General features: G+C 34.8%; 1 protein-coding gene across 5 annotated transcripts in view; it reads left to right on the forward strand.

Annotated features, from left to right (window-relative positions):
* Positions 1-2,236: 2,236 nt before the first annotated feature.
* The window catches only part of LOC143231970 (transducin-like enhancer protein 4), a 29,569-nt gene continuing 12,230 nt past the window's right edge, over positions 2,237-19,575 (forward strand). Inside the window, exons 1-8 of one of the 5 annotated variants that reach the window (XM_076466887.1) lie at positions 2,237-3,007; positions 3,724-3,824; positions 4,281-4,344; positions 4,701-4,745; positions 8,947-9,009; positions 9,512-9,586; positions 14,304-14,547; positions 15,180-15,202. In XM_076466887.1, the coding sequence (XP_076323002.1) occupies positions 2,960-3,007; positions 3,724-3,824; positions 4,281-4,344; positions 4,701-4,745; positions 8,947-9,009; positions 9,512-9,586; positions 14,304-14,547; positions 15,180-15,202 (663 nt within the window). In that variant the 5' untranslated portion in view covers positions 2,237-2,959. Of the gene's footprint in view, positions 3,008-3,723; positions 3,825-4,280; positions 4,345-4,700; positions 4,746-8,946; positions 9,010-9,511; positions 9,587-13,542; positions 13,697-13,894; positions 13,914-14,303; positions 14,548-15,179; positions 15,203-19,575 lie in introns of those variants that run through there. The other 4 variants (XM_076466886.1, XM_076466888.1, XM_076466889.1 and 1 more) reach the window with 4 other exon arrangements.

A 19,575-nucleotide genomic window follows, 5' to 3' on the forward strand; every position in this document is an offset into this window, starting at 1 on the left:
GAGAGTCTCTGAACAAGTCTTTCTTTGCGTGTACAATAATGACGTTTTTTTTTTTATCTGAGTTTTGTTTTTAAATACTGTTATTGTTAGGTGGATGCAGAATGTTTGATGTAAACATTCATTTTTATCTACCTCCCCCCCCTTCCGCATTTCGCTTTCTGGCTGCATGTTTGATTTTGATGTTTACGTAATTGTACCACATGTAAGACTCCTTTACAAAAAAAATTAAAAAACGTCGTAATGAGCAAGTTCGGCAAGTGTAATTTGCTTTTTTTTTTCATTTCCAGATAAAGATTTGTGTACAAACGAAAAGTAAAAACTAAAAGGATGAAATAATTCAGAGTGTTAAAACTTAGATAAATATCTGTTTTAGCAAAAACTGTAGATTTCCAGTCGGCAGTTATAATATCTGTATTGAATTTGGGTACAACTGTAAAGACAAAAAAAAAGAAAAAAGACGAAATAAGAGATATATAGAGAAAAGAACGAAAGTTAAAACGAATCTCTTTTGTGTCTCATATCGACCTCTTCCATTTATTTTGTGTGACTATATTCACTTTTTGGGATACAAGATAATAGCTCAAACAGAGTAGTTTAAAAGCCAGTGTTAGAAAAGACGACATTCTGTATTGGACTCCTTGATAAAAGAAATTTCAACCTCACTCTACACTTCACTAAGAGTTTCTCTTTACTTGACTAAACTTAGGCATATGCGTGTGTGGAGTTTATAACAAAAACAAGTTGAAATTATAACAATAAACACACAGAAATACTGTGTGTATATATATAGATTCTGTTGTTAATTGTTTACAAAGTTCTGTTTAATGTTTTACATAACCGAATTAAACAAATTTCAATAGAATTTAAATTTAGAATAATTTGGTCACGAAAATATGACAGAAGTTGATTCGAAGCACATTTGTGTCATTACAAAATATGTAATACTTTTATGCATGTTTCATACCAAGATGGACGTTTGAACTACTAAACTGTTTGCTCACTAGGTCAAAATGACTAAAAATGATCTTAAAACAAAAGCATCATATAATAATACTGTATCTGTATTATTGATCTAGTAGGAAAATTACAAGGCACAAGGCTTTCCGTTGCCTCATGGTTGCAAAGAGAGTTGGTAACAAATATGAAACATGTCCTTGCGTGAGTCTCTGGCCTATAAGTTTGACAAGTGGTTGTCAAACCCACGTGGTTTTCCCGCCCTCTGTATTCTTACAATAATACACCTTTGGGAATGGTCTAGTAAATCAACGACAGCAGTAAAAAGCGTGAAAGAAAAAGGAAAGGTCGATCCTATCAGAGTGCTGCGAGTAATAGGATTTAAGTGGGTATCTTGTGGTCTTTTCATGAAAGGGGTATCAAATGGGAAGCCTTATCCACTGACCTCTCGAAAAGATAAGTCAGAATCTTGTGAGAAAAGTAACTCACTTCCTGTAAATATTCGAAGAAAAATGTGCTTTTCTTGTAATTATTCAAGCAAGTATTTTTTTCTTAAGAATCCGAAAGAAAGAAGGGGGGTGAACTCTCCATTTAAAATAATTTGTTGCGTCTAAAGTGATGTTTCAGTTCAAAACTCGTTATTTTACTGAAAGTAATTTGACACCTAACTGCTGAATTACTTAGTCGCAAAGCTGAACCACTAATTATACAACTGAAACCGTTTATTTTATTAGGACTGAACTTTATGTAGACTATTCCACTATCTACCGCTGTCTCAAAGTAGGACAGATGGGTGCATGTTATCAAGCAACTGAATAAAAGGCTCTTTTAGGGGGTTCTTATTCCAAAGTAATATTTTTGAAGCAGCAATTCGTCTACGAGGCGAGAGAACGTGAAAGGGACGCCCACATTAAAAACCAGTCTTAGCAAGCAAACCTTCCAGCATTTGTTGAACATCAACACTACCCGCTCAAGAGCTCGTCAAAAGAAACATTAAACCCTGTATAATTATCTTGCTCTTCGGGGTGATCGCTTCACTGGTCTCCTTACTAACTTTGAATCATATTAACAGCTGGAACGCAGTTAAGCCTCCTTCCACGTGCTTTTGACGTGTAAGTGTCAAAATCCTTTTACATGATAGGCGTACTTTTAAAGGTGTGGTTATCCGATTGCTACAACATCATTGGTTCTGTGAATGACTCGCCGACCCGTCGGTGACTATACCACGTGGTATTATGGGTGACGCCTGGGAACAGTCATGTTTGTTGATTAAGCCAATCTGAGTGTGCCGTATTTGGGGAACGAATATCCGCAATCGTTCTTGTTCAACCGCGTGTACAGTGCGTCTACCTATCTCAGAGCTTCACGTTACGGGTGAATCGAGACGAGAGCTTCTGTAGTTGAAGAGAGAGTTGTGTTGTTTTTGTTGCGTTCGTACTGTTGCTGACATGGTTAAACGTTGTTCGGGCAAATGTAGTCGACCTGAGTTGTTCTATTTTCATTAGTAAATTCTTTAAGGGTTTACTAACTAGTTAAAGTGGCAGTATTGGTGAAGAAACCCACATTCATTGGAACAACAATTTCTGACGCTTGTGTGAATGAAGTGGTTGCTTTACCTACTGTGAAACCGGATGTGTGAATAACAATCAAATCATAAAAGTTGGAAAAAATAGCTTTCTAAATATGAGTATGAAACTAAAAAATTAACTGTGCATAACGTCGACTCGCAGCTATTGTGTAACCGTGTTTTTAAATAAAACTTATTTATTAACGTATTTTGTAAATCTAAGATATATTTCTCATAAAAGTGACGTAATTTTTGCTAGTGAATTTGTAGCCAATTAAATGAAAAAAGAATTTAACCTGCTCAGACTCTATTCAGTAATGGATTAATAACCGCAAGTCTGTGTTTTGTGTGTGTATGTGTTTAAGTGAATCGACCTGACGTTCTTTGTATACCAGCATAAGTACTAAGCCTAATTTCTGGACTGTTCTTGTAAACAGAATGTACCCTGCCCGACATCCAGTGAGCTCGGCTGCTCTTCCTGTTGCGGTATGTATGACATTCTTATGTTTATATCTTTTATGCAATATATTTTTATTGTTGTCGTAGATAGGGTATTTTTAGTTGTTGTTTTTTTCAAGTGTAGCCAGTTTCTTGAGGGTTAGTATTATCTTAGGCTTATCTCTTTTTAATAGTACCAATAGGTAGTTTGATCTGTTATTTTTGATAAAAGCAAAATTGCTATAGCATAGGCCCAAAATAAATACAGTAGTGTCTGTTAGTCATCTTGCGTCGTTGTACTGATATTAGCCTAGGTTTGTTAAGAAGTGTAAGATCAGGCTTAGCTAATTTTATTAATCAACCTTGAACTACTTAAGCATGATTTAAATGACGTAAATTTGATTTAAAATTATTTAAATTTGAGTTGTGTAAAAAATGTGAATTTTGTGTTTAAGTTAATGATTACTATAGCGTACAGCCATAAAAAGTACAGTCGTTTAATCTTTATGGATAAAACTGCGCACGGCAACATCTTTCAGACTCGGTATTTATAAAGTAATTTTCAGTTACACGTGATCATGTCCAGTACCTTTAGTTAGCATAATAAAGAATTACGATTGGAATCGTGATTAAGCAGATCATATTCGTTGTTTAGATATTCATATAGTATGATTATTGTGTTAAAGTCTATTTAATTGAGTACTGGATTTTAGGTAACATTTAGTTAAATTTTCGTGTTGTTTTTTTTTCCATACATTTTTCAGGGTCCCCCGCCGCAAGGTGGCCAGCCTTTTAAGTTTACTGTTGCTGATTCGTGCGATAGGGTAAAAGAAGAATTTAGCTTTTTGCAAACTCAATATCACAGGTATATCGTAACAATAGTTTGGTAAAATACGTTTTCCTTTCTCATTCTCATGCATATATCATTATCTAAATAATAAAAACTAAGTTGTAACTGTATATTATTTTAAATATTATCACTTCAGTCAAATATTTAAATATTCCTTACCCACATATATTTGTTTGCGTCTGCTTTTAACATACTGGCGCTAATAATACTAGGTTTCTGGTGTTTGTGTGGTTTTCTTTCTGTCCTCGAATAAGATTATACCAAGTTTTAAGAATTTGATAAAAGTATAAAAACTACAAATACTTTATACAAAAAAAAAAAGTGTCACATTTAGGGTAATTTTTATTGTTTTGAGTCCTGTGTGTTCGTGTGCTTAACAAACATTTAATTTTTTCTTATAGTGACTTAAATCATGCCATTAAAAAATTCATTGATAAAACACAGAAATTATTTAATTATTTTCATTTTCAGTTTGAAACTAGAGTGTGAAAAATTAGCCAGTGAAAAAACGGAGATGCAAAGACATTACGTTATGGTAAGTAAAAATGTACTAAAAATAAATTTTGATGAAAACATTTGACGTTAAGGTTAAGGAATATCATTTTAAAAAATTCAAAATTATATAGCCACAAATTTTGGTAATAAACAGGCAGGTGAAAATAACTTTGATATGATAAACATACAAAAATTTTGCTGTTAAAAAGTAAGTTTTAAATTTAGCCGATAATATCTTGTTATTTTTATTTAAAATTACTTTATGTATTGTATATATGATAACAAAAACTTGCAAATTTACAATGTTTGTTTATAAATTGAATTAATACAGTTTTTCTCTAACGAGTGTTGTTTTGCTTTATGGCTAATTATAAAACATTCTTTGTATTCATTTAGTATTATGAAATGTCGTACGGTTTGAATGTGGAAATGCATAAACAGGTGAGAAAATTAAATAACTAGTTCACGAGCCATAAAATATAATTTTTGTAGTGTTTTGAAAGACATTGGAATAAATATTTTGCAGTTAATTAAGTTAGGGTATTTGTGTTTGTTTCACGTTAATTTCTTTATTATTAACAAATCGTTAGATGTCCATTTAAAATAATTTGATACTAAAGGTTACTTCTCGGATTGACTTTTATTTTCTTATCTAGCTTCTCTGTACGCGAACACGTGGGCAAAATCGACTCGACATGATGCCCGAGTAAAAAGTTAAGTAAATAGGGTAAACTAAGCATTACTCACTAGCGGTTGAACCCTGACCTCAAGTAAATAAATTAGTGTCACAGGGCCCTAACAAGTCTTGAGGGATGATTATTAGCCCATTTGATGCATGCAGAGTATGGTGTGCAACGTTTAGTAAGAATACCAATCAACCCAAGCCGTCTGTTGTGGTAGTGGTACACGTGGCCTGTTCATAAAAAAAGGACAGATGGCGCTACGAGAACCCTAGGTGAGAAGGCGGCAGCGGGTGTGCCAACCAGTTCCTGTGAATCAGCATTCTACTAGGTTATTAACATGACAGTGAATTGCTTTCCGCGCACTAATTCTCTGTGGAAAATAAGCGTAAAGCGTGAAAAATGGTTGCAGAGCGCTCGAACGCGTAAAGCCTGCGACGATGTTAATGGTAGCAGAGAAACGAAAAGTTAAGAACGTTAGAGTATTATAGTATAGTCACATTGCGGTGTTTGAAGGAAAAGCCCGTGATTCAATTAGAGTTATTTCAGTAAACTGTTATTATTTCAGTCACTTGAATGAGGCTCAACTGCTGTAGTTCCTCTTTGTCCATGCAGAACTCTTTAATTCGAGAATTGTCGGTTCTGCTTGAAAAAGATATTATTGGCCCTTGCATAGTTAGGTTCCCCTTATTACTACCCCCTCCAAGTACCTCCTTCGTGTTTCATGATTTAAATAATTCAAACAGTATTGTAGTGTGAAACTGTTTATAAATTTAAGGTTATTCCAGCGTGTATCTGTAATGTAGCGTTAAGTGACTATATCTTTAGTGCGTTTTATCTGTATTGTGCGCGTTGATTGCATGGATAAGTATCATACATACTAATACGTATTTGCTTGGATCCGGTAGGAATGATTGTATGAATACTAGAATATCATTTTCATTGTTTTACGGGGCTGTTATTAAACAATAAAACTCCATCATAATTTTAAAAGCGTTCTCCTCTCTGTGACCCCCCCCCCCAATGACACAGTAGGATATATGCGGATTAGCTCCGCTAAAAACCGGGTTTCGATACCCGTGGTGGGCAGAGCAGAGATAGCCCATTATGTGCTTAGTTCCAAACAAAGAAATCCGCTTTGTGTCTGAAAATAAATTACGGTCTTGTTTAAATCTATGATGGTGTATTAGATTATATTTTCCGCTATCCTTCATCGGCAGCTGCGAAATTTGATGATAATTGTAAGACAAGGTTACGTAATCAATCAACTAGAACACCGCTGACCATCATTAAAGTAATAGTCTTTTTTTCTTCATTTTAATGGATAATTCAAAGTTTATTTTTTAGTGTCAATGTGCGTATCTTTCCATTTATAGCTACGAATACCTTGACAGAATTAAACTTGTGTTAACTGGTAATAATTGTGTTTTAATATTAATTTCCGACAGGGTGTGACATCTTTATTTTTTAAGGTACATTAAGTTTGTTTGATTTTTATAATGGGTAGGATTGCGTACGACTGATTTGAAAAAGATTTTCTCTGCGTACAGGGATAGATAAAACAGTCATGGTTTTAGCTATGACAACAAGAAAACGTGCCCTCTATCCACGTAACTGGGCTGACTGTCTTTGCTCTCAACAAATACTGCATTTACTATCTATCCTAGCTAAAAGGAACATCTCTAGTGTACGGTTAACAGCAAAATGAATGGTAGTGTATATACGGGAGAGACTCAGTCGATAGAGAAGCAGTCGTAGCTCTGGCCCCTGGGGAAAGATGGGAGAGGGGTTACTGAGCGTTAGTTTATGTTTATTTCGGTACGAGTATTTTTTAATGAAGTTGTTTGTTTCACCAAAAGCCTTTTCACTGCAGCATTCTCGTAAATTTATTTTTGTCACCGAACTGTCTACATGTTATAAAGCGATTTAGGCTACTTGTACTTCAATGCAGAGCAGCCCAATACGTGTTTTCAGTAGTCGAAATGAATGTTAGGATTATGGCCATGTCAACTGTTGGCTATATAGTGTATAAACGTTTAGAAGATACGAATATTTATATATTTTTCAACTTCGTTCTTTAAGGTCAGGTTTAAAGAGATGGCTTTTTCGTTGTCCTTTTTTAAATTCCACTTAATTGAAGAAAAAAACAGCATATTTCAACGATTTTCTTTGATATGATTTATGTGGCATAAATTTATGTTATGGTTTTTTTACCATTGCTATGTTGAAACAACTGTTTGTCTCGAGAGGAGAGTTCCAGAAACATGCGTCTCAACCTTTTCATTTGTGTAGTAACTGAAAGTCATTGAAACTAGAGAACATTTACGAAACCGTCGAAGCGGAACCGCCTCGTTATGGTGTGATCAGTTAGTTTAGACGTAGTTAGTAGCATTTTTGTAACAGGATCTTAAGCTAGTGAAATGGTCCAACAATAGATATTTACTTTGAGTTATTGTATTCGAATAAACTAATTCGAAATGCAACATTCTAAAGGGAATTGGTCACGATATAAGGTTTAACTAGGCAGTTTCGCTGGTCCGGGAATTGAAATATGAAAGCAAAAACCTATATAATTTGAACAAACTTGTGTGACTACAGGGATACTACAGAATGTAAAAGGTACATTTTGATAATAACTTCTCTCGTAGGACGCATTCTGTACTTTTTATTATGTAAACGTTTCTTCACAACTTAATTGCAGCAACGGAATATTACCAGGAAACGATAAAACCGTGTTAGCGACGAGAGCTTTTGACCATTGTAGGCCTTCGTACAGTTAGCAGTTTTAAATCAGAGGTGGGCAGGTTTGAATCATGGGATATATGATCTGGCAGTTTAGCCCAGTTATTATATGCAGTGCAGTTGAGGTTGATATTACTAGTAAAGTATTTTTGGATATGTCCTTATAAATTATCGTGAGGTCGCATTTACACCACTTGATTCATGAAGCGGCTTATACCGAGACATTTTAGTCGGCTTTTATTAGACTGTTTGAACAAAATAACAGCATTAACAGATTCATGAAGTGGTTATACGTGCACACTATACTTAATTTAACGTTAACATTAATACCAACGTTCATAATTGTATTGTTAAGAGACTCGTTACTTACTTAGTTTTACGTGCACACTGATGTCAATGTTCATAACTGTAATGTTTAAGATTCGGTTCGAATATTTTAACTGTGTTTAGTATCTTGATTACGAACCCATAGCGCATTATTCGTTGTAACAAGACAGCAAGATGGTTGACTAACCGTCTCTACCAACAGTAACCCCAAGTTTATGTACAAATCGTGTTTAAACGTTTGTTTCCTTTACAGTTTCCTGTATAATCGTTAATACAAAGTGCACATAGTTTAGGTAATAGTTTGTTGTTTTTTTCACACTGAACATAAGACATTTTTTCAATCACATCTGCTTATAAATTTCAGTAGACCAGAGAGCTAGAGGCCTATCTTGGAAATCTTGTGGCAATAACCATAAAAGCTTATTATGTAAGCTTCTTATAGCGTATCTCACTGATAAAATCAGTGGCTTATAAAGGAAAGTATAGTCATCTCTTCGTCGCCACGTGGTCATCAGGTTCACGTTAACAGTTTGAGGTTTTATGGTATGGACATTTAAAAGTGAACTCTTGATACGACAGCACTTCCCCCACCCACCGGGATGTGCGTGGACTTGTAATGCTAGAAAGTGGGTTTCGATATTTGTGTATGGGCAGGGCACAGATAGCCCATTTTGTAGCCTTGCGCTTAACTTCAAACAAACAAAACTGATACGACAGCACGTTATATTATTCTAAGATATAACAAATTTAATTGTTTCTAGTTTTAAATGTGCTAGTTCATTGATTCCATATAAACATGTTCAGTAAAAATGGCAGTCAAGTTTAATACGTTTCTTTCCAGAGAATGAAAATGTTAATTCGTTGTTTTGTTTTTTTTCCATTTTATTTTACAGTCTGAAATTGCAAAGAGGTTAAATGCAATCATTGCCCAGATTTTGCCATTTCTGTCTCAAGAGGTAAGCTACTAGGACTTATTAATAAGGCCATATGGATTATAGTTAAGACTTCGCTGCATTAAAAAAGTTACATTGGTGTCCAATGCATGTTGTATGTCACATATTTCAATGTCTTGAACGTTAAATATTTTATAATGATGAAGATACTGGGTGTGAGAATAGATTATATGCGTGCGCGCGTGTGTTGTTAATACTAACTCCTGAGTAAAAGGAAAAAAGTGCACAGTAATGTACCAACCACAGTGTTTCTGCTGTATCCAGTACCAACAAAGCCTTTCATCCAACATCAAGGTCTCTCAGGCAGACCGGGACAGGTGGGGCTTCGTAATATCATTAGATACAATTTGAAGTATGTTTTTATATAGACGCAAGCATCCTAATTTGATATATACCTAAACAATGTAGACATATTGGATTAATTTATACATGTTTTTGTTGTTATTTTTGTTTATTTTACTGAATTTCAATCAGTTTATATGCATTATTTAAACAAACGTTTCAGCATCAACAGCAAGTGGGTTCAGCTGTAGAAAGAGCAAAACAAGTGACCATGACGGAATTAAATGCAATTATAGGGGTATGTTGGTTTCTTATCTTCGACATTTTCTGTGCACGTGCTTGTGATATGAATAGAGTTTACTTGTCACTTTTATATAAGCGGTACTCAAACGTTTTCGATCGAGGACCACTTCGGTGGAACAAAAGATCTCTCTAACCAACTTTGAGTACCGCTGTTTTATGTATTTGCATATTTGTGTCAAAACCACGATGTTAATTATTTCATTTTTAATGTTAATTTTTTGTTGCATATCTCAGTTTGTAATTATCCCAAAATTAACTTTACTAATAATGTTCCTTTCATTACGTTTTATCAATTTAAAATCGCACTATTTAAGCGATTAAAAAAACAACTAAAATTACATGACGATATGGATTAATAGTATTAAAACATTGGAAGGTTTTTTTTCCTTTGTAATCTTACTTGAAAGTATTTTTTGTGTGCTATATATTTTAAATATCGTGATTGGTGGTATCGTTTAAAGTGTTTTTTTTTTATCAGAAAACATGCCCAAAATTTCTCTCAACGTCAAAATCGTTATAATTTGGCAGTTTCTCATGTGTGGAGAGGTGGTATCAAAATCACTAGACCTCTGGTGGCAGAACATCGAAATTTCTTTCAGTGTTTATATCATCGTATACTTTCATTATGGATTTTGCATTTTAACGTATTAAACTTGCAGCGCCTTGTGCCCTCAATATACATTACTTCACCCATAACTTTAGTCAGCATCAACTATTGAATAACTAATTTTGTATGTCCATTTTTGATTTATAGAGCCATATAAATTTATCATTTTTATCACCTAGGTAAAGTGCTTATTTATTTCTGTTTGTAATATATATAATTCGACGTAATCGATATTAAATAACGTTATAAATAAATTTATATATAACTTGGAACTCGAGTTATGCACAAGTCGAACTCGATAATCAAGTTTGTTTTTTCGCACGAGTGGCAAACAGATTTATCGAAATGAAGTTTTTGCCATTTTAAGCTAGCTATCGAGAGAATGGGTTTAAGTTTTAAACTATTATTTTACGATTTGATAGATCAAGACCACTTTTAAGACTGAAAATTTAATTAATTAATGTTGATGTTAATTGTCATTTCTAAATCATTTTTAATGCAGAGTTCAATACAGAAATCCATATTTACATTGTTTCATCACAAACATCTATTATAATAATACTCAATTTTTGTCTGTCCTGAAAATGCACGCAGTTATTTCAACAGATCTAAATAAACAAACGGTGATTGTAAATTACGTTTTTAGGACTTTTTGTACAGCATCTTATCAAAAGCTTATTGAATTTTTTAAAATGGTCTAACGTACAAGTTTATTGATAGTAATAAGTGCGGCAAAATTTAGCCCTAACTGAAGCAAAAAAATGTACGCAAGTTAGTGTTATCTTTTTATCGAATATATGGGCCGTACTTAATTAAATAAAAGCTTAACTAACATTAGACCTTAGAAAAATGGAATTATAGATTTCTGTGTCTGCGATTAGAATTATTTTAAAAATCCTGTAGTTAAAGAAAGTGTTGCATAAAGAAAACAAATGTTAGGCCTAAGACAAGTGGAATTATAGATTTCTATGTTTGCAATTAGATTTGTTTTGTATTATTCTAGAACTACCGTTGCAATAAAGATACTAATTTGACCGCATATGTTTTGCGAGTATCTTCAAGATTCAAATTAAAATAGTCACTATTAATCCTTACATCAATCACAACTGAAGAAACATAAAAGGGTATGGTTAGCATTCGACGTGCTGTTAGCGTTATGCCAAATGCTTAGTTCTGATTGAGTTGTAGGCCTAATGGTATAAAAGTACACAAATTCACCTACTCTTAATACTTTTTACAGTGGTCAAAAAATTACTCCTGTTCAGTCCCCCACCACTTACTTCTTCCTGCAATTTATATAATAATTGATGTCTTGTTTCAGCGTCGAATATCAACCTTAAACATTTAGGTTCTACATTTAACCATAACTCACTGTATACTGATAATGTAGGTACCAATTAAATTGACTTCAATGGCTGTCTAATTAAGTAAGGGACCTATAATATTTCATTACAACAGACCCGCATTAAATCGTGCCGTACTAAGATTTCCACAAAGAACATTACTAGATGGCGCTGACTTAAAAAATCACCAGTCTGTGCCTGACCAAAGTTTTACCATAAAAAAAAAGATGACACTTAGAAGAAGAAATAATTTGGACGTAACTAAAAAATTTAATTTGCTTGCACCCCTATTGACTAAATTTTTTAATGAGTATTACAAAACACGTTATAATATTTTACTTGTATTTTTGAAGTTACTATAGCTAAAACCTAAAATAACATTTTTATTAGTAGAAAATGGTGGGGGTGTTAAAATGCTTTAGGCTATATCTCCCAAGCGTGCTCTTTGTAAGCAATTGCATTATCTGTGGAAGTACACATGGGCCATTAGCTCGTTATCGACCTTACGATACCTACCACCTGTTTGAACAAAAGATGGGGAGTGTACACGTGGTTTTCCTGTACATATGACTCATTTGCTTTAGTTCTTTCTATGAGACACGTGTACAATTTTAGGTATGTGTAAACATTTTTTACGTGTATCAGCTAGAAGTATTTTCTCATGAAAGCAATCAAATATTTACTTTCAGTGTTTGTGAAAACATAAATCTTTCTACAAGAGTTTGAAAAACATTTGCTGTGCGAAATAGGTAAATGACAACGCCTTGTATGTGCGAGTTACGTATTTACCATGATTACAAAGCAGGTACTCTAAAAATTTCATATTTACTCATGTACAAAGGTAAATAGGATGGTTTTATAATAAATATCTTGTCAGTACTTTTAACAATCTATGTAAAAAAATTAACAAATGATACTGCTAACATGGAAGACAAAAATGAGTGTAAACACGATATTTGACATTCATAAAATGTATTTATTTATAGGTTTTGGTTATTTATACTGTTGTATTTGGCTTCTTTTTGGGTTTTAATTCGGTAATTGTTCTCAGTTGTATATAAACTGTGTTTAACGTCAGTAGGTGTAATGCACGATGTCCCGAAGAGTAACAAGTCGTGAATCAGTGGCGCCAACTATCGATCAATATAGATATGAACTACTGCTATGTAATTGCTTGCCCAGGTGCTCTGGTTCAGATATAATAATTTCGTGTAGACAAAAAAGTAATTAATGCCATGAAAAGATAATATCTAACTCATCACTTGAGATTTCCACGGCTTTGATCCGTCGGCCATCCTTTTCTTCTAATTAAATTGAAAAGAAAAGAAAAAACGCGACACAATAATTCCAGTCTCCTGAGGGAAATTGACTTTCTCACATACCCGCAGCGAGTCGTTCTAATTAACATTTGATTAGCTTTCTCCTTTCTGGAAGTAGCATGTTTGTGTTTATTGAGTGATATTTTTCACGTGGTCGATGGTTAGCTTTCACAAGACGATTAAAAATACATTACGACACACTGTCAGTTAACGCTAAAACGTAATAATGGTGTTTATGTTCCAGAGAAATTAACAAAGTGTAGTAATAATAGTACTAAATTAAAAACAAAAAATCGTAATCCAATAAGTTCAGTTAATTTGACCTTTTTCTATTACACACGAAATCTGAATCATGTAGTTGGTTGCTTATTATCATTAATTAAGATTGAGAACAAATAACAAGATGTACACAAATATATAAACAAACATGGCTGTGATGTATATTTAGCTACATGTTATTTAATAATGACTTGTGATCTTAGAGAAACAGAATATTGTTTATTCCAACACTGCTTCACTCGAGCATGCTTCCTTTACCCACGTCAAGAGAGGATGTTGGCACTTTGAAGAAATGAGCCGTCACTTCTTACCCAATTATAGCTCAACTTAAAGTATTCGCTTGCCTTGTGATTCCACGTAAGCTCAAGAACTTAAAAGCACGTGCAATGAAAAACAGCAGTTACGTCGTTTAATGTGACCAATGGGGACTCACGTTTCCAGTCCCATTCCGTTAATAAAGCAAACCGAGTTGTGAACATTTCGACATGAAGTACTGTCGTGTTAGAATAGTATTTATCCAAATAGTATCCATGCTTTTTATTTTCACATTTCATTCTGTAAGTCACTTATCGCTTGAGCGATGACCGTCATTTCTCTCGCGGCTTTCAGATAAATTTTGTACGCTTCCTCCCCCTGATAAATGCTGTTCTGTCTCAGAGGGTTTATAGATAATATAGTCAAGTTGCATCCAGTGCTCAGTAGACGTCTCTCTTTTTCTTTTTTTTTTTTTTTTCTGAAAGTACAAAGAAACGTTAGACGTTTCTGTTGGCAGCAGTATGTGTAATATTCTGTTTTATTTTTTTTCAGGGTTGAAATTAATAGTTACTGAAATCAGATTGTCTGATCGATATTGATTACAACTTAGCGTGAAAAACAAAAAAAACAACGTCATTTCCTAGATAACTTGTACATTTTAAATAAGGAATATGCGATTTAACTATTGTTTTTTTAATATATATAATAAAGGTGAAGTTTGTTGTGACAGTGTTCTTCACGCACTTCCTGAATTGTAATTACTCGTCACAACTAAATAGTTTTCTATCTTGTTAGTTGTTAAAGCTTTTGTTGTTGTTGTTGTTTTGCAGAACACTTCTGTTAATGGATTTTTACAGCTTAACTTCTTAAGCGACTTTTTACCCTTATTGTATTCTTCCATTCTTTTAGCATCAAATGCACACACCACAAATACCTCCTCATGCACATCCACCTCCGATTCCTATGATGCCGTACGCTTCGGCAGCGGCCATGGCCGGCCTCCAGCCACCAAATATACCCCCCACGAGTGCAGCAGGTTTATTAGCCCTTTCCAGTGCCCTAGGCGGAGGAGGACACGGGTCTCACTTATCGTCCGCTGCTATGTCTGCTTCCAGTCTGAAGGATCATAGAGAGGACAAGCGTTCCAATAGCGGTAATTTAGAATAAAACTCGTTTATTTTAAAATTATTGGTAAATGTTTTAAAACGCACTTTAATATTTATTGGCGTGCATGATTAATGACCATACTCACTAAAATTAAATTGCGTGTCAGTAAGAACTTAAGTAAAGTCAGTGTAATACATTTAGATTTAGAGAATAACAGATAGACTTATTCTTGAAACAGGTTTGCTTTAATATTGAACTTAGAATTTCTCGTCAGTTCTGGGTTGTTGCTTTGTTTTGTTTTTTACCTGTGAATGTATTGAAAATTACTTTTAATCGCGGAAGACTAAATTTCCATCAGCACTCAGACTCAAGAATCAACAGTTTTTAAGATGTACAAGAACTGGACGGAACACGTGAAATAAGGATTTTTTTTTTAGATTGTTTCAGTGACGAGAAACTAGTTGGTAAAGTATACGGTTTATGTTTGTCGTATCTTAATATAAAAACTGACAAGAGCACGTAAAAGAGAAAGTTTCGTAAAACTTGCTGTTAGTAAAACAAGAACCAAAAGTTATTGTTGTATCTTGATCACTATTTTTCTTTTTTGCTTGGTTTGTCCTTTTCTTGGAAACTGCCCTGGGTGTGCTGGACCTCCTTTCGATCGATTCCTCATCACAGCTCATAGTTCTGACGACAGACCCGTAAGTACACTTTACGTCTCTCATGTAGTCCAAGCCCTAACGCTTTTCATGCCATAGATCATCTTTTCTAAATGGATTATTTTTGTCTTTCCGTGTAACGTCACAAGCAGCGAGAATGTTCGAATGAGACCCTCGGTTCTTAACGTGCCTGCCTGGGGTAGTATTTGGAAAAAAGCCAAAACGGGGCTGTTTTGAGTGGATATGAAGTGAGACTGAAGTAGTTAATATTACAAACGACAGGATATTTCAGCTTGCGTGAATATTTTTAAATTTTTTGTCATTCAGAAAACGTTGAAGCAGTTTAAATGTTTGAGGATTTGATGAGCGTTGCGCGTGACTCATTTCCCGTCGTAGAAACACAAAACTGTATTTTTGTGGGGATTACGAAAAATACTCGTGGAATAATCAATTCCATCTTTGTACGAAAACACGCACTTGAATTTATTTTTTCACTATCTTAAATAGATTGAAACAAAAATTTGAAAATAGAAGTAGGTATTTCCATAGATTAGGCAAATGAAAGTTTTCAATGTTTTTGTTGGTAAGAATACAAGTACATATTTAGTATTGTTTATTTACTTGTATACATCTCATTGTACATCTACGTAACTGTGTAAAACATGTTGTGAAAAACTTGAAATAATAAAGAGAAAGCTCCTTACGTTTTTATTATATCTCTTAAACTTTATTTTTTCTGCTTATTTGATAAAATAATGAACAAATACAGCAGAAAAATTGGTATTCACTACAGTGTGAAAATACAATTGAACTCTAAGAAAGTTAGGTTTATAATTCAACATCCTTGGCCCCGTATGGCCAGGTGATTAAGACACTCGACTCGTAATCTGAGGATCACAGGTTCGAATCCCCGTCACACCAAACATGCTCGACCTTTCAGTCGTGGGGGGTGTTATTATGTTACAGTTAATCCCACTATTTGTTGGTAAAAGAGTAGCCCAAGAGTTGGCAGTGGGTGGTGATGACTAGCTGATTCCCCTCTAGTCTTACACTGCTAAATTAGGGACGGCTAGCACAGATAGCCCTCGTGCAGTTTTGTGCGAAATTCAAAAGAAACAAACACTTCAACATCCAGGAACGTGTATGGTAAATAAAGGAAATATGACGTAGTGATACATCTTTTAACAAAGCAGATCATCAAAGTGTTTCTAGTGATGCATATTAATTTGAAGATAATGTGTTGTGCATCTGATGTCATTATAATATATACATCTTCTGTTTCTTACAGCTTAATTAGTGATATACCAGAACATTCTCCATTGTGCAGAAAGCTGAGAAATAAGTTTATACATTCATATATAAAGTAAATTAATACTAGGTTGAAAATCTGTTTTCATGTGACGCAACGTTGTTTTTTTTTAATGACAATTAATACTTGTGTGTATTTGTGTGTATGCATAAATGGTAATTCAAAAGATATTTTTAATTACAATAGGTAAATTTTAGGTTTGATAGTATTCACCATAACTCAATGCTATGGATTTGGTATCAGTAGTGTTTTACTGGTGATTAGAACTTTTAATGTTTTTAATAGGATGCTGTCTTCTGCATTCTGTATTCTTCATAGGATACTGTATTCTTAAGATGATACTATTTTTTTTATGTGCATTTACTCATTTTTATAGTTTGTAATTAGTGGAGAAAACGTGTAGGAATTTAGGTTTTATAAACGTATATTCTTGACGTGTGAAATTAATTATACAAATTAGGTAGTGAGCCAGCCAATAGCGTAAGTTTCTTGTTCGAACGACGAACTGTAAACATCTTTCATTGGTAGATAAAGAAAAATGACGCTGTATTATATGGAAGGTTAGGATGGGAATGGTGAGTCTTCATCACCGCTGTGATTGATTTCCTTCTTCTCGTGATACGAGTCATTACCGCTCTTCTCTTTGCTCACCCTTCCCATCAACCCCAAGTGAAAAATGAATCTTTCCAAACTAATGAGGTCAGCAGTCATAATGATTTAGACAGTCATCACCGCAGCTAGGTATAAACTGATTTGTCTCGTTTCAATTGCGAACAGCACTTTCATTAACTGGTCTTTCGAAAAATGTTTGATGGCTTTAACAGTAATAGATTGTCGTCTCCACCAAAACGGAAGTAAGAATAAATAAATTAGATCCAGTGAAATGGACCAATGTGACAATATAGTAAACGTTATCCGATTAGTATAGAAATCTTAGTGACGTCCCCGAGAAGGTGATGGATGAATACACATTTCTTCCAAACTTCACAAAGTCATTGTTTTCACGTGTACTTTTTATTTACAGTGTTGCATAACGGTTGAACGCGGCCAGGTGGTTAAGGCACTCGAGTCGTAATCTGAGGGTCGCGGTTTCGAATCCCCGTCACACCAAACATGCTCACCCTTTCAGCCGTGGGGGTGTTATTATGTTACAGTTAATCCCACTATTCGCTGGTAAAAAAAGTGGCTCAAGAGCTAGAGGTGGTTGATAATGACTAGCTGCCTTCCCTCTAGTTTTACACTGCTAAATAAGGACGGCTAGCGCAGATAGCCCTCATGTATCTCTGCCCGAGATTCAAAACAAACCGAACCAAAACAGTTGGACAAATAATGTATTACATTTCTGATTTGCTGGTTTTTGTGAAACTTTAACCCACTACAAAACAAAAAACGTAAGTATTGGAAGAGTAACCCAAATGTTAATAACTTTTTTAAGAAGCAACGTAGAGCTGTAATAATATATATAGACACACTCGAAACGGTATTGATTTTTATAATTTAGAAAAAACATAAATGAAAACGGAGTGTTTAAAAGGGGTCATACAAATATTTATAAAATACTCCTTTATATATAGAATTACTGAAAGTTTTATCCCCATACTGGTTAGTTGGAAACTTGTCTGACAGCCAGCTCGAAATGTTTACTAGTAATCTAACTGTGTATTTGTGTGATAATGAAACCGTCGTTTAATTCATTGTGATCGGTTACTAATCTGATAGGAGAAATCTCTGTGAACAGGAACAAAACAGTGTTCTGTTCACTCCCCCTTGTGTATTTAGCTTAACAAATAATAGTGAGTGCACTATAGAAAAATAGGGTGGCAATTACCCACCCCTATGTTTTTCCCCTTTCCTTCCGTCCCTTTTCCAAAGGCAGAGGGGGGTGAGCGGGGGAGGAACGGATTAAGAATTGCTAGACAGTATTAGTTCACGCCCAGGTGGTCACGTTTTCTGTTAATGATTAAAGAGGCCAGCATGCGGAGGCTCCTCTTTCCCTTGGGGATTTATAGTCCTATAGTTAAGGCGCCTTTGTTATTAGCACATTGACCAACAGCATCGGCGCGTAACTGATTACAGGCCTTTCGCAAGCAAGGTCTTCGCTTTCCCATTCTAGAACCACTCGGGCACGGCATCCGGAACGAATGAAAGTACTGAACTCGGGCTTTATAACTCCTATACTTTTGCAGTGGTATCTGTAGAATAGCTATGCCTGCCATTTAGTCTCGCGCCTTTTTGCGCCAACATAGAACGTTATTATCTCGCGAATTGATGCGCTCCCGTGTGCACTGTAAAATCTTTGGCGTGGACGAGTCTTCTTATCGGTTGGTTAATCTGTTTACTTGACCGAGGATAATAATGGCTGCATTTGGTTAGAAACGGTTGAAAGGGAAGTACAATGGTTTAAACATCAATGTTCCTTGAATAACCAGTGCTTGTGTAGACTTGCAAGGTCACGATGGTATTTTATTGCTCAAGTTACCACGATAATAACGCGTCAGTCACTGGTACTAACTGCTATTAGGTCAAATAAAAGCTGCCAGTTTTAATTATGGGTAGAAAAGTTTATTGTTTCTTTTCTTTTTTTCCTGGTTGTTACTAAATGTAAAATACGGTTAAGTGAACGACTGGTTCAACAAGTAATGTTACGTACGAGTGGGCCTGGCATGGCTAGGTGATTTAAGTCGTTCGACTCGTAATCTGAGGGTCGCGGGTTCGAATCCCCGTCGCACCATACATGCTCGCCCTTTCAGCCGTTTATAATGTGACGGTCAATCCCGCTATTTGTTGGTAAAAGAGTAACCCAAGAGTTGGCGGTGGGTGGTGATGACTAGCTGCCTTCCCTCTAGTCTTACACTGCTAAATTAGGGACGGCTAGCGCAGATAGCCCTCGAGTAGCTTTGCGCGAAATACAAACAGAACAAAGGTACGAGTGAAGGACAAGTTTGTACGTTATTGCGTAAGTTCTGCTGTGACCCCGGAACTTAACTACAACAAGGATTTTTAGTTCATCACATGGTTCTATTCTTTCGTTTTCATAAACATATATTCATACCTTAGTGAAATAGTATGAATAATTTAACCTCATTTTCATGTGATGTTGTCGTGT

Source organism: Tachypleus tridentatus, chromosome 11 (genome assembly GCF_004210375.1).
Source record: "Tachypleus tridentatus isolate NWPU-2018 chromosome 11, ASM421037v1, whole genome shotgun sequence".
NCBI lineage: Eukaryota > Metazoa > Arthropoda > Merostomata > Xiphosura > Limulidae > Tachypleus > Tachypleus tridentatus.